The sequence below is a fragment of the Clupea harengus genome, chromosome 21 (genome assembly GCF_900700415.2).
Source record: "Clupea harengus chromosome 21, Ch_v2.0.2, whole genome shotgun sequence".
Lineage (NCBI taxonomy): Eukaryota > Metazoa > Chordata > Actinopteri > Clupeiformes > Clupeidae > Clupea > Clupea harengus.
Genome location: NC_045172.1, coordinates 15,302,311 through 15,314,687, shown reverse-complemented (window position 1 = coordinate 15,314,687; position 12,377 = coordinate 15,302,311). Strand labels below are relative to the sequence as shown.

Here is a 12,377-nt window from a genome sequence, read left to right as displayed (position 1 = left end):
TAGATAAAAATTTGCGATTAATCGCGATTAATTTTGAGTTAACTATGACATAAATGCGATTAATCGCGATTAAATATTTTAATCGTTTGACAGCACTACTGTACATACATAGCCCCACCCCTGCCCCACACACACTCAGTCAGACACAGGCATTCAAATACATAACGACACACACACACACACACACACACAGGGCAGGAGAAAAACCTGTCAACAGAGGGCTGGTCTGTGGTAAAACAGAGGAGACGCTAATGGGCTCTTTTACTGGCAGCAGTGCTGACACGTAAACGCGCGCACACACACACACACACACACACACACACGTACACACACACCCACCCGCACCCACACCCACACACACACGTACACGTACACGTACACGTACACGTACACGTACACACGTACACGTACACACGTACACCCACACAGACAGAGGCACAAATGTATTAAGTACTGTGAAAAATATGTCTCCTATGCCAGTGTCTCCAAATAGAGAGTGGAGAAATCTCGACCTGCTGGCTTTAAATGAAGAGAATGAGAGTTGTTCTCTAATAAGGAAGGCAGGAATTAAGTCAACATTGCTTGAAATCACATCTTCACAATGGCATAATGTATTGTACTGCTACTGTATGTAGACCAGTGTAACTACTGTAAAAAGATCATTACCTGGCTACCAATACATTGTTCAACACAGGAAGACTGACCCTGCTATCCAATGTTACTTTATCTGATGGTCAACTGACCACTTCTGAAAGACTTTCTTTGACTTAAACTGACATACAAGCAAAACTCCTTTTATGGGTTGAGTCATTCATCAAGGCCTCTATGTGACCATCGTGAAAAGACTGTAAAACCAAAGTGGAATCTCCAGTAACTTGCTGCTAGACTAGGCGGACATCCCTGTCTTCTAACTGATAGCAAACGAAAAGCTACTATGGAACTGACCTTTTTTAATTCAATTCTCAGGCGTGTAAATACATGTTTAAATGTATTCAAGAAAAGAGTCGGTCTTGCCTCAGGAATTTGCAGGATTGCATTTTCTCACCCCAGACAAGGAAGAATCCATCATCCTGGATATGGTGATTTCTCTGGTATGTGTGTATGTATGTGTATGTGTATGTGTGTCGTTATTTATTTATTAATTTGGCAGAAATGTATTTATTTGTTTATGGTTATAGCATAAATACATTTCTGTTATGCTCCTGAACAGCATTTTAGTCAAGGGAGGCTAAACCCTCTGCCTCCATCCCCCCCCCCCCCCCCCCCCCCCCCTCTCCAGACTACAGCAGCCTATCTCCACACTCCATGAATCCTGAATCTAATTGTATGAATGTCAGAGCAACACTCCAGGGTCCAGAGAGCCACTTGGCCCTTCCCCAGACCTTCTTCAACGCGGCGAGAGGGCGAGGAAGAGAAAAGATGGCACTCCAACCACTAGAGTAACAGGGGGGAAATCGCTCCCAGCTGAACACTCTGCCTTATCTGCCCAAGTTCTGCCCCTTTTACTACCCCCCCCCCCCCCCCCCCCTCTCCAGTGGCTGGCCTGGCACCCACCATTAGCGGTACGGCTGCAGCCATGTTCTCATTGCGGTTCTTTTGTGACTCAGCGAACAACAGGATCTAATTAACCGCAGAGGACGAAACAGAAGATGGGCAACCTGCTTTTCGTCTCTCGCTCTTCAGCTACTCACCAGTGCCATGAAAGGCATTCCTGCCCTCCGACGCTGTGCAGGGAGAAAATGATGGAGGAAGCCGAACGGGCCGGACTGTTTGGAGGAGGAGGAGGTGGGGGGTGGGGCGGGGTGAGGGCATCCAAACCACACACAGTGAAATTGCTCGCCTTGCCAAACATCCGAGTCCAGATTTACATAAGATCAAGGGATACACACACAAAAAATTACCCAGTATCACAACGGGGCGGGGGTAAACCACAGACTACTCTGGTGGCAGGAGTGATTTATGCCCCCATATACTCTAGTCCAAAGGTTTGGAAATATGCACAACAAAGAGCGGGCTGAAGTAGCCATACACTGCATCTGCCTTGTAAAAACAAGGGCTCTTTGGAGGACCATTTGGAGTGACGTTCTGGAAGCATTTCAAAAGAGGGTTTTTTGTCAATCAACAAGAGGTAGGAGCACAAGTGTACTTCAGAATCTGTCATCAGCGGATCTGCTGCAGTGTGCCAAATGTATTTTCTTTACTGCTTGGGTGATGGACAGGCTGGAAATACTCAAAAGAAGCACGATAGCTCAACTCCCCCCCCCCCCCCCCCCCCCAGTTTTTCTTGCATGTTTCCAATTTAACAATTAAGGATCAACAAAACAGAAAATGTTGAAAAAAAAAGGAAAGAAAAAAAGAAAAAGCTTGACAGCTTCATAAAAGAAAAGCGGTCACATTGCACATTAATCTCATTTGAATCATGCAAATCACCATGAACCCCCTGAACCAAGAAGCTGTCTCATCACTGGAGGCCTCTACGACACCACAACAATGTCCAAAGGAGGCTGATACCAGATCCTCCCCAGAAATAATACAGTGGAGCTTGAGAAATTCCAAACCATATCCTCCAGTGTCTCCAGGGAATGTTAATCCAGGATACACACGCACACTCACACACACACATATATATATACACACACACACACACACACACACACACACACTCACACACACTCTGAATTCAGGGCATCGTGATGTGGTGAATCGCGCACCACCCACATGGCATTGTTGTTTCCCGCCACCGAGGCCAATTAGTCAAAAAGTCCTCTCGTGACGGCCGGGGCAAAGAAAGTTTCCGTGGCCACATATGCATGGCGAGCACGGAGGGGATGGCGTCTCCTGCCAGCACGGCTTCCTGCATCTCAAACGGCCACAAAGGAATTGTTATGCCACTCGAGCCGACGGGACATATAAAAAAAAATACAAGTCATGCATATAACATGGCTTTTTATCATCTGGGAGCACTCAATGATGTTGAAGTAATGAAAAGTCATTGTTCTCGTTTCTTTTTTCTTGCACCCCTTCTCTCTGCTGCCTGATAAGGAAGATGTATACTCGCTTAAGTTTAAAGGAGGGCTTTCTTCTACATAAAAAAAGACCCAATTCTTTTTTCTTTTGCCACACTGCTGGTGCCTCAGCATTTATCAGACAATTCAAAGACCAGATTCAGAAATTTCTCAGAGAGCAAGAATAAAAAAATGAAAAAACAACACACACACTGAAAGTATAACTGTCAAACCTGCAGAAACTTTTAATTGGAGATCTCTTCACAGTGGCTTACTCTTCTAAAGGCTGAGATGAATACTTTAGAACTTCTTGAACGAGGTGGCCAACAGTTTCTGCATTTCATGGTTATTAAATGTGAATTGGAAAAATGGCTAATGAAAATGGCTAATTAAAATGGCTAATGAAAATGGCGTTAATTTAATCAGACTTAACTTATCTTGATTCATGACACGATTGTAGCATCTTTTGAAGGCATTTGCTCCTACCCCTGGCATAGATTTATGATTTATGAAGACAAGAATGAGAGTGAATGAGAATGGTCAATAGCCTTAATAAAAGAGTGTAGCTCACAAACTGAAAAGGAACATACGCTTTCATGCCAGGCGATGTACCACCGTCCCACCGTACCACCGTACACTATCGGTCTTAGCAAAGAACTTTTTTTCTTAATTTGTTAAAGCTTGAAGAATAAATCAGGGTTAAGCCTCTATGATAATTCTTCTCGTGAAAGAAAACCTACCAGTTGGATTTGGAGCCAGCTTTGATTTAGCACACCCGATTCTACATGCCAGATGAAACAGTGACGATGCTAAAGGTTAGGGCTTGCTGCATCTACACAAGATAGCTTGGCAGGTCTGCCTGCTCATTCAGAACTTTGTTCCAGACACACTAAATCTGGCAGCTGTGACAAGTTCCATGGAGGAGGCAGATTCAGAGTCAGAGTCATTTCTGAGACTAGACCAGAGAGGCACACTGATGTCCTAAATCAACAAACTGTCAAAGAGCACTGACTTATAATAGGACCATCACTCAGTTTGTTTGTCTGCTATATGATTATGCTTTTCTTGTGCGGAGACCACACATAAGGCAAAGTGGCAGGTGGGAACACAGCCTCCCACGCAGGAGCTATAACTGATTGGCTTGGCCTTTTTTATTTATTTATTTTTCTTTTTTTTGTTTTTGGAAAGAAAACATGCACCTGTGTGATCTGACACTGTAGGTTTCATCTACCTGAGTGAATTTCATTTCATCAACCGCAGATTGCTTTCGATCAGACTTTTTATTCTTCCTTATCCTTCAAATTATTATTGTTTTTACCTACGCACAATCTAATGCTTTAGGCTTACATGTCTCACAATGGAAGAGTCTCCAACAACCCAGTAGCTTATCAGTAGTGGCCTATCACTTTCAATGAAACAAGATTATCATGTTGAACACCTTTTTCCGTTAAAATGAATGCACTACAACAATGCTTAAAAGACTGGCCAGACATTCACAGAAAAAAGGGATCAAGGATCTATCGAGTCAAAGCAACGACACGTGACAAATTTTCCGACTCGCCATAACTAATCTGTTATTGCATGACTTTTAGAAGGTCTCAACACTACCTATGAGAGTTGAGGATGTTACAGAGTGAAGGAGAAGGGGCTAAAAAAAGACAAGTCAAGACAAGCCAAGACAGAAAGCAAAGACAGACGTAGAACAAGGGGCCAAATAATTAAAACACAAGACAAATGGGACCGGTACGGCAGTCTGTTAACAATCCTGAATGTCTGCTTTAATTTGAGGGAAAACAGCCACGTGAGCAGCGTGTAGAGGATTAAGGGCCACGGGCACAGGAAGAGACAAGGGGGGGGAAAAAAAGCTAAGAGGACAATATAATGTACCCATTTGTCATGTACAAGGCCTTCAATTAAGCATCTTTATTTGAAGCAGATGGGGACGGTGAGTAATTCACTGCCTCTCTGAAAGCCTGAAAGGAAAAAAAACGATGGCATGAAAAAAACTAAAAAGATGAAAAACACCATTGCCTGAGAGCCACTGCGAGTGACCACACTGACAACTGTTGAAAGGAGACTTGTGCGTAATAAAAAAGGCTACAAAACGAGGTTTTTTTTCTTCCCCTAAAATCTTAAAGCTTGCACACAACAAAAGGAGAGGACTAGAAGCTGACCTCATTGCGATGCATGTTAAGATGGTATGGAGGCACAGCCCATAAAAGAGCATTCTTCGCTCTACACGACACAGTGCCGCTCCCACTGATGACCTCTCGTGCGGTCGGGGGAAGAAGAGACGAGCGCTGGGAAAACAAGCGGCACCCCCGCAGGCCCCAGATCTCCAGCCAGAACCACGCGTGGGATTGTTTGTCCGCCTGTCCACCTCTCCCTGCCCGGGGCCGGTCACTGTAGCCTTTCCCATCGATTCAATTTGTCGTCTCAGTGGAAAAGTAAGCTGGTGGAAGACTGTGGTCATCCTCCGCTGCTGTCTTTGCTTGTCAATGTAACCTACAATAGACACCCACGTCTGTGTGCCAACCCAGAGAAAATAAAAGACAAAATGCTGCTTTTTTTTTCTTTCTTCTCATGGCCTTTTTGAGAATGCAGACATCTGAGACCACCTCCCCTCCCCCGTGCTTGTTCTTCAGTGCATCTAGGTCGGTGTTTATATTTAATCCAGTGTTGTAAAGACGCCCCCCAAACACACATACATACACACACACACACACACACACACACACCCCAGCCCTCCCACATCACTTTCACAAAGCCCAAGTATGCGGCAACCCACTGAGCCAAAGCTTCGCTTGGCTCTTTTTTTTCTTTTTTTTCCGTCCTTCTCTCTCACTCTCTCAGGTTTGTCATCTACCCATGGCAACTAGCCCTTTCTTCATCTTCAGGACCTGCTGGGCTGGAGTCAGCCACTGACCTGTGACCTCCTTTAATTAACAGGTGGCAAAAGCAGTGCACCACGGCCAGGGGAGTCGAGTCTGTGGCGAAAACAAATCACGGCTGACAATGGACATGTCGGGCAGGGTGACCACCACTACGCCACCATCAGTGAGGTAATGAAGGCAGACTGATGTAGGCAGTTAGTCTGGGCATTTTAGCCAGATGTTGAAAATCATCTGTATCAAGGCCACACCAGTCATCATCCTTACTACTCCCCAGCAAAATGATAGTGGTGCGGGCATTGCCAACTCACAATAGAACTGATGTTATGCAGAAGTTGTAGTTTTATCATAATCACCCCTCTATGCAGTATAGGCTCCAGTTCAAAAATGTTAATGAACAGAACTTCAAATTTTCCCATCTTGGTTACAGACTCGTGCTTCTTCGTGATTATCCAGCCAGTAGGCTTAGCAGACTGGGCTATGGAGTGCATGTGAACATCTTCAATCAGTTTCCTGGAGAGGTTTCTTTAAATGGAAGATACTTACCACAATCTTCATATCTGTTAAATATTGAATTGATTCAAGTCAAAATTGCTCAGACATAGGCGATTTGTCATCACCAACTACAATGGGGACCTACATACCAGTTACTATAATAACCCTACCTGACATCATCTGAGGAAAAAGCACTGAGTTTTACCTCAAGCTAGTAAAGCAAGGAAGGATACTATAGGATATCTCCCTCAATCTCTTGCCGACTAACTCAGTTTCATTCATGTGGCCAAGTACAAAGGGATCTTGTCAAAATCCAATCTGAATATCATCTGTATGTATGAGACACTTGACATGACAAGTGAAGCCAGGGACCAACAGATGGTAGGGACAGATTGGCACCCACTCGCCTCTTCCCTTCTGATGACAGTGCTGCCAGTTCAAGCCCGGGACAGGGTTTAACTAGTGAGTCATCCTGGACCGACCCTTGCCGTCGCTCAGGGCTGTCATGTCACACCACAATGACAGGTCGCTGCTCCCATTGGGTGGAACCTGAGAGCGGCTACTGAAACCGAGAGGTCGTGAAACTGGATGAGGCGAGAGGCGAGAGGTAGACTGTGTGTAGAGTGAGTTATGCCATCACACCTTCTGTGGAGTCAAAGGGAGGCATGGCTGTGAAAGATTAATAGAACGTCTGGAACATATCTCCTTTGAACAGGACGAGAGCTACAGAAGAATGTAATCCACATGACAGGTTAGCCATGATGGCAGGCATTACATAAGATTTCTATAACAAATAACGGGTAACTAAGCCTGACAAAAGGTAGTCATCATCTTGGGCTGTAACTTACATCATAGTTCTTCTTTGATCTTACAAATTGTTATGCCAGCAATCAAACTGAAGCTTTTGTTATCATAAATGGTTAAGATGAAATATATTCAAATTTGAGTCTCTTTCACACATATTTAAAATTCGCAATATGTCAGATGACAAACTATCTGTAATCGAAAACGAATTGCCACGCTCACTTAGCTGTCATTCACAGCAAAGTTCTGTGTGTCTTCCTTCCCACATGAAACCGCATGTTACAGAATAGTGAGTGCGAACCTCCCCGAGACCAGAGACAGTCAGCACTGACAGCAAAGATTTCTAGTATGGTGACTAAAATACAGCAATCATTTATGAAACAGTCATAGTTAAAGGGAAAGTTCAGGATTTTTCATTTTTAGATGCCTTGGGGTCCAAACTTTTACCTAGGACAATTAACAATTGAAATCGGTCGAGTATTGAGTTAGATCCCTGTAACCGGCACCTGCAAAACGGCTATACATTGCAACCCCATGGGGCAAGCAACTGCGTCAAAGTAAACCACATGTTTTTCACCAATGACAGGTTCATAAAGTTATTATAAGTGTCTGACAACATGGAAAGGATCCCCAAGAGATAGACTTGTGTTTGTTCACATAAATAACTGTAGAAACAGTCATTGCCTTTACAGTTTCTGTAGTTTGTACTAAATAACATAGATTGTTATTGCCAGTACGCATTCTGAAAACACATCCCCTGATATCCGTAACTTAATATTGCTAAATAAGATGTTAGGGTTTTTACTTCTTTAAAGTGATTGTTGCTTTGAAAGTGTTGTGGGCGTAAAGGTACAGCTGCTATAATGTGGGTATAATCTTATAAAGCACATCTTGTGATTAGACAACAACATCAGGGCACACCCTGCAACAGAAACCTGGTGTACGTGCAGAGGTTCACCAAACACCATGGTGACTGTTATGCATAACACTGTAAATCTTTCAGTCACTTAAATAGGCACAAAGCAGATAAATGCTGGTCTTTAAAATGCTACACGGATAAACACACACACACACGCTCACACACCAGACATAGAGAGAGAGACTCGGAGAGAACTAAAGTGGTTGAAGTATCTTACTAATAAAGTTTTTAGTTTATGTGGTTTTAAAATCGTCCTACAGTACAGACGATGGCTAGAGGAGGTTTTCCACACCTGAGTCTGGTGTGTCCATCACTGCTAGCCTGTAAGGCAGCCAAGACTGAACAAATCAGTAGCCTTAAGTCATGTCTGACTGAGGTCATGTTTGGGGGAACATTGCTGAGATGCTTGGTAACTTATTGATGGAGACTCACGCAAGACAATGATGTAGCCGAGCCCAAGTCATCTTGGCCCTTATGTGCGGTCAATTATGTAACTAACTTATAATTTAACAATGATGTTTGGTAGAAATGTAAACAAATAGGACCTAAATCCATGAACGGGAATGAAAAAGTACATAATGAGAAATGCAGAGTGTACATGAAACCGATTCTTCTTTTCAAATCTTTTACGGCATCCCAGCAATCCAACACCCACACAGACATGCTTTTCCCGGTCCCCTTCACAAATCATTACTGCATATGCAAAACAGGGAAGCGCGGGGGGAGGGGGATACGTATTCCGCAAATGACAAACAAAGGTCAGCGTGCAACAGCGTGCAACAGCGTGCATCAGCGTGCGTCAGTGGCATCGGCGTGCCTCCACCTCACTCCGTGTGGCCCGTGCCCAAAGTGAAGTGGCTGACAGGGAATTATCGCCATTAGTAACCCAAGTCCCCGCGCCGCCAGGAGAGAGAAACAAGAGCCGACCTCTCCCCTGAGCATTAGCGACGACTAAAGAGAGGCCTTCTTCTTCTGCTGCTGAGAAACAGGCTGTCTCTCTAATACAAGCCCTTTCCAGTCCAGAGATTACTGGTTGGCCAGGTTTGTCTTTTGATGGGCGGTTCAAATGGAGGTTATCATTCCACAGAGAGACTTTTAAAACTGTATGAGGCAGGCACCTGCGAGCAGACATTACACAGACGAAAGGGTTTAATGTGGCAGCTGGCATAGACCTCCATGAGTGCCGACCGTCATGGAAGTTTACCTGAATGCTTTAAGTGTGCATACCACTTAGGACAAACACACTGAAAACTAAATAATACTGTTATTTTCTTTTCCTAAATTTGACACAACTTTTGTAGTCCCTGAACTAGTCCTCCTTATTTTTACTCCCCAAAGTGCAATGTTCACCAGCTTCTGACCATTGTTGTTCAATGTCACATCGAGCATCGAAAATTGGATTTAAGTGAGAAACTTAATTACCAGGAAATGGCGGTACTGACAATTTGATTAGAGGAACGCCCAATTAACAGGCTCATCCTTCAGGAGCCTCTGCTGGGCCTGAACACGCTCCATAGCTGAGGGCCAAACTAATCTCCACATCAGGCCCCGCAGAGGCAGAGAAAACACACAGGGCGGCGCACAGTTCGGAGGCTGCCAGCTGGCCAGCTTCACACCATCACTCTCTCTCACGCAGAAAGAGAGAGAGAGAGAGAGAGAGAGAGAGAGAGAGAGAGAGAGAGAGAGAGAGAGAGAGCCCTGTATACCAGAAGGTCATGTAGGCCTACACACACACACACACAAAAAACCATACTGTATGGACTCGGACACTCAACAAGTGGCACTCACCTTGAAACACGGCCACGTTCCGTGAGATGAGGAACTTCAGCGGGGAGCTGGACATCTGGAGAAGGTTCTGGATGTCGCGGCGAGCGGCCACCTGGTAGCGTTCCTCCATCTTCTTGGTGCAGCAGGTCAGATTCCTGGACGTGCACACCTGGAGGTCATTACCTGGGGAGGTGGAGTTCAGACATGACTACGTTTTAATAAGGCTCAAATGGTGTTACCGCAAGGTCAGGGCTTCTGTTGCCATGCCTTTACTGTAAGGTAGCTCTTTTTTTGGATGCAAGAAAACTGCCACAAGATTTGAATGAATGGGAAAGTGCAAGATGGATCAAACCCAGCCAATATTTTTATTTCTAATATTTTTGGGCTTTTTTACTGCTTTACTCGTCATTTTGACTGAACAGTCTTTGAACATTTTTGATTCGGTTCGGTTTCTCTGGACCCCCATCAGTCGAACACGCAATGAAATACGTATGCCTGCCAATGCTAAATCAGCTCAGGTGTGATTTAGCCCCCTCAGATATTACAAGCTGTCCTGTTATCTCTCAGCTATGACCTACTTTTCACTCCAAGTTTTCTGCCTCTCATCACGTCAGAGGATTCAACCAGAGGCAGACAACCATCACTTAAGCGATTCAGGCATGCAAGAGGAGGCTGTAAACTCAGACTCAGTTGCTGTGCTGTCTGCATGCTCAAACAAGCTGGTGACTGGAACAACACTGGGGCAAATCTCTGAGGTGATCAGCCTCCTTATCACCCGCACAAACTGACGGGCTTAGATTTTTTTTTATTTCCATTGCGTGCTCTTTGAGAACAATCCACACTCACATGTGGAGGACAGTGAAGACATTATGTTGTGCCGATGGCAGAAGGACCCCCTTTTTTGTGAAAGGAGTCCTTGGACTTGCAGGGACAACACTCGCAGAGACGGTATCGTCCTTTCCCTCCGTGCCGTTTTGGATGTCCTGAGGGCGAGACGCAGGAGGTGGCACGTGGAAAAGGAATTCTGACTGGTGTTGATAAGATGACATGAAAGCGCCTCAGGTTTTTTCCCCCTCCCCACCAAACTACTTCCCAGAAGTATTTCCCCTTATCCGCCACAGAAACCCTCTTTTGTTAAGATTGATTTGTTCTTGTTTATCAGCAGACGGTGGAATTTTTGCTCTTGTTTTCGTACTCCACCCTCCGCAATTTTTCTTAGTTGAAGCAACTAATGGTTTGTTTTTCTCTTGTTTAGCTCATACACAAGTTTGAATGGATTCTCCTTCTCCCACTCTTACTTTTCCATCAAAGAGATGTTTTCATGAAAGTCATGAATACTGCTCCTACCAAACTGACCCCACACTCACCCCACAGACTGGGGCTGCCCAAAGGTTTTCACACACCTACGGAGAGCTACTTAAGTTGAAAACTCCCCAAATGAGGGGAAAAGCAGCCTTCACAGAGAGCCCGTTTCCGTAGCCTGGTTTCACACTCTCCTGGTCTGAACCGTGCCTTTTAAGTCCACAAGTCTTTGATGAGACACACATCAGCAGCATTATCACACATTGGAAAGAGGCATTACCCGAAAAAGATCCCAGATTGATAAAATCAAAACAAAAAAAATGTAAAGCCATTCCCCTGGACTAGCTTGCGCTTGCGAGCCATGTGCCTCAGACACCCGGACAGCTAGGCTATGATTTGGTTTTTTTTTGGGGGGGGGGGCGTGAGATGTGAAAGGCCCCGTTTGAAAAGGGTAGACAGTTTATTTTATGAGCCTCTGAGACCACAGGCTATAGAGTGCAACTGCTGGTTTATAAGAAACGTTTTCGTCAGAGTCTTTCACACCACTGCCAAGTAATGCTAACCTACAGAAATAAATGGGTCTGACTCAAGAGGTTAAATTAAAGTAAAAACATTCAAGTGAACACTGCAAGCGGTTCACTCCAGAGACAGAGGCCAGATTGAAAGTCTTCTGTTTCTTGGCCTCAGCTAACACTCTCATTTCAAATGTCTATAGGTTATTGTTAGGCGTCCTAGAAGAGAGCTTTGAGAGGGTTAATGAAGTAGAACATAATTCGACCAGTCAGTGCTTCACGGCTTGCTGGTTCATGTACATTCACTCTCTTGCAATAAGGATAAATCATGCAGTTGCCTGAGATACCTATGTTTACTGGGAGATCCATGTTTGGGTATTGCAAGAGGTTTTTCATTGGCTCAGAGATGTTCTTGGGTGATACATCCCTAATGCTTTAATGGCCTGTGTGTCAAAAAAAAACATAACAATGCTTCAATGGGTGCTCAAATATAGCAGGGTATGAATGCAATGGATGCTCTGATATCTAGACAAAATTTGCATGACCACTTTCAATACCTCTAAAAGCATGTGTGTATAGGGTACATATAGGCTAGTCATGCATGTTAGTCTAGATGTCAGCTTGCTATATTATGTGTTTAAGTTTTTATTCCTTAAAAGTGGGGCAAACATTGGCTGTATAT

General features: G+C 44.4%; 1 protein-coding gene across 1 annotated transcript in view; it reads right to left on the bottom strand.

Moving 5' to 3' along the window:
• The window catches only part of gpc5a (glypican 5a), a 131,892-nt gene that overhangs the window by 117,173 nt on the left and 2,342 nt on the right, over positions 1 to 12,377 (bottom strand). The window contains exon 2 of the mRNA XM_012840616.3: positions 9,903 to 10,064. Within this exon, the coding sequence (XP_012696070.2) occupies positions 9,903 to 10,064 (162 nt within the window). The remainder of the gene's footprint in view (positions 1 to 9,902; positions 10,065 to 12,377) is intronic.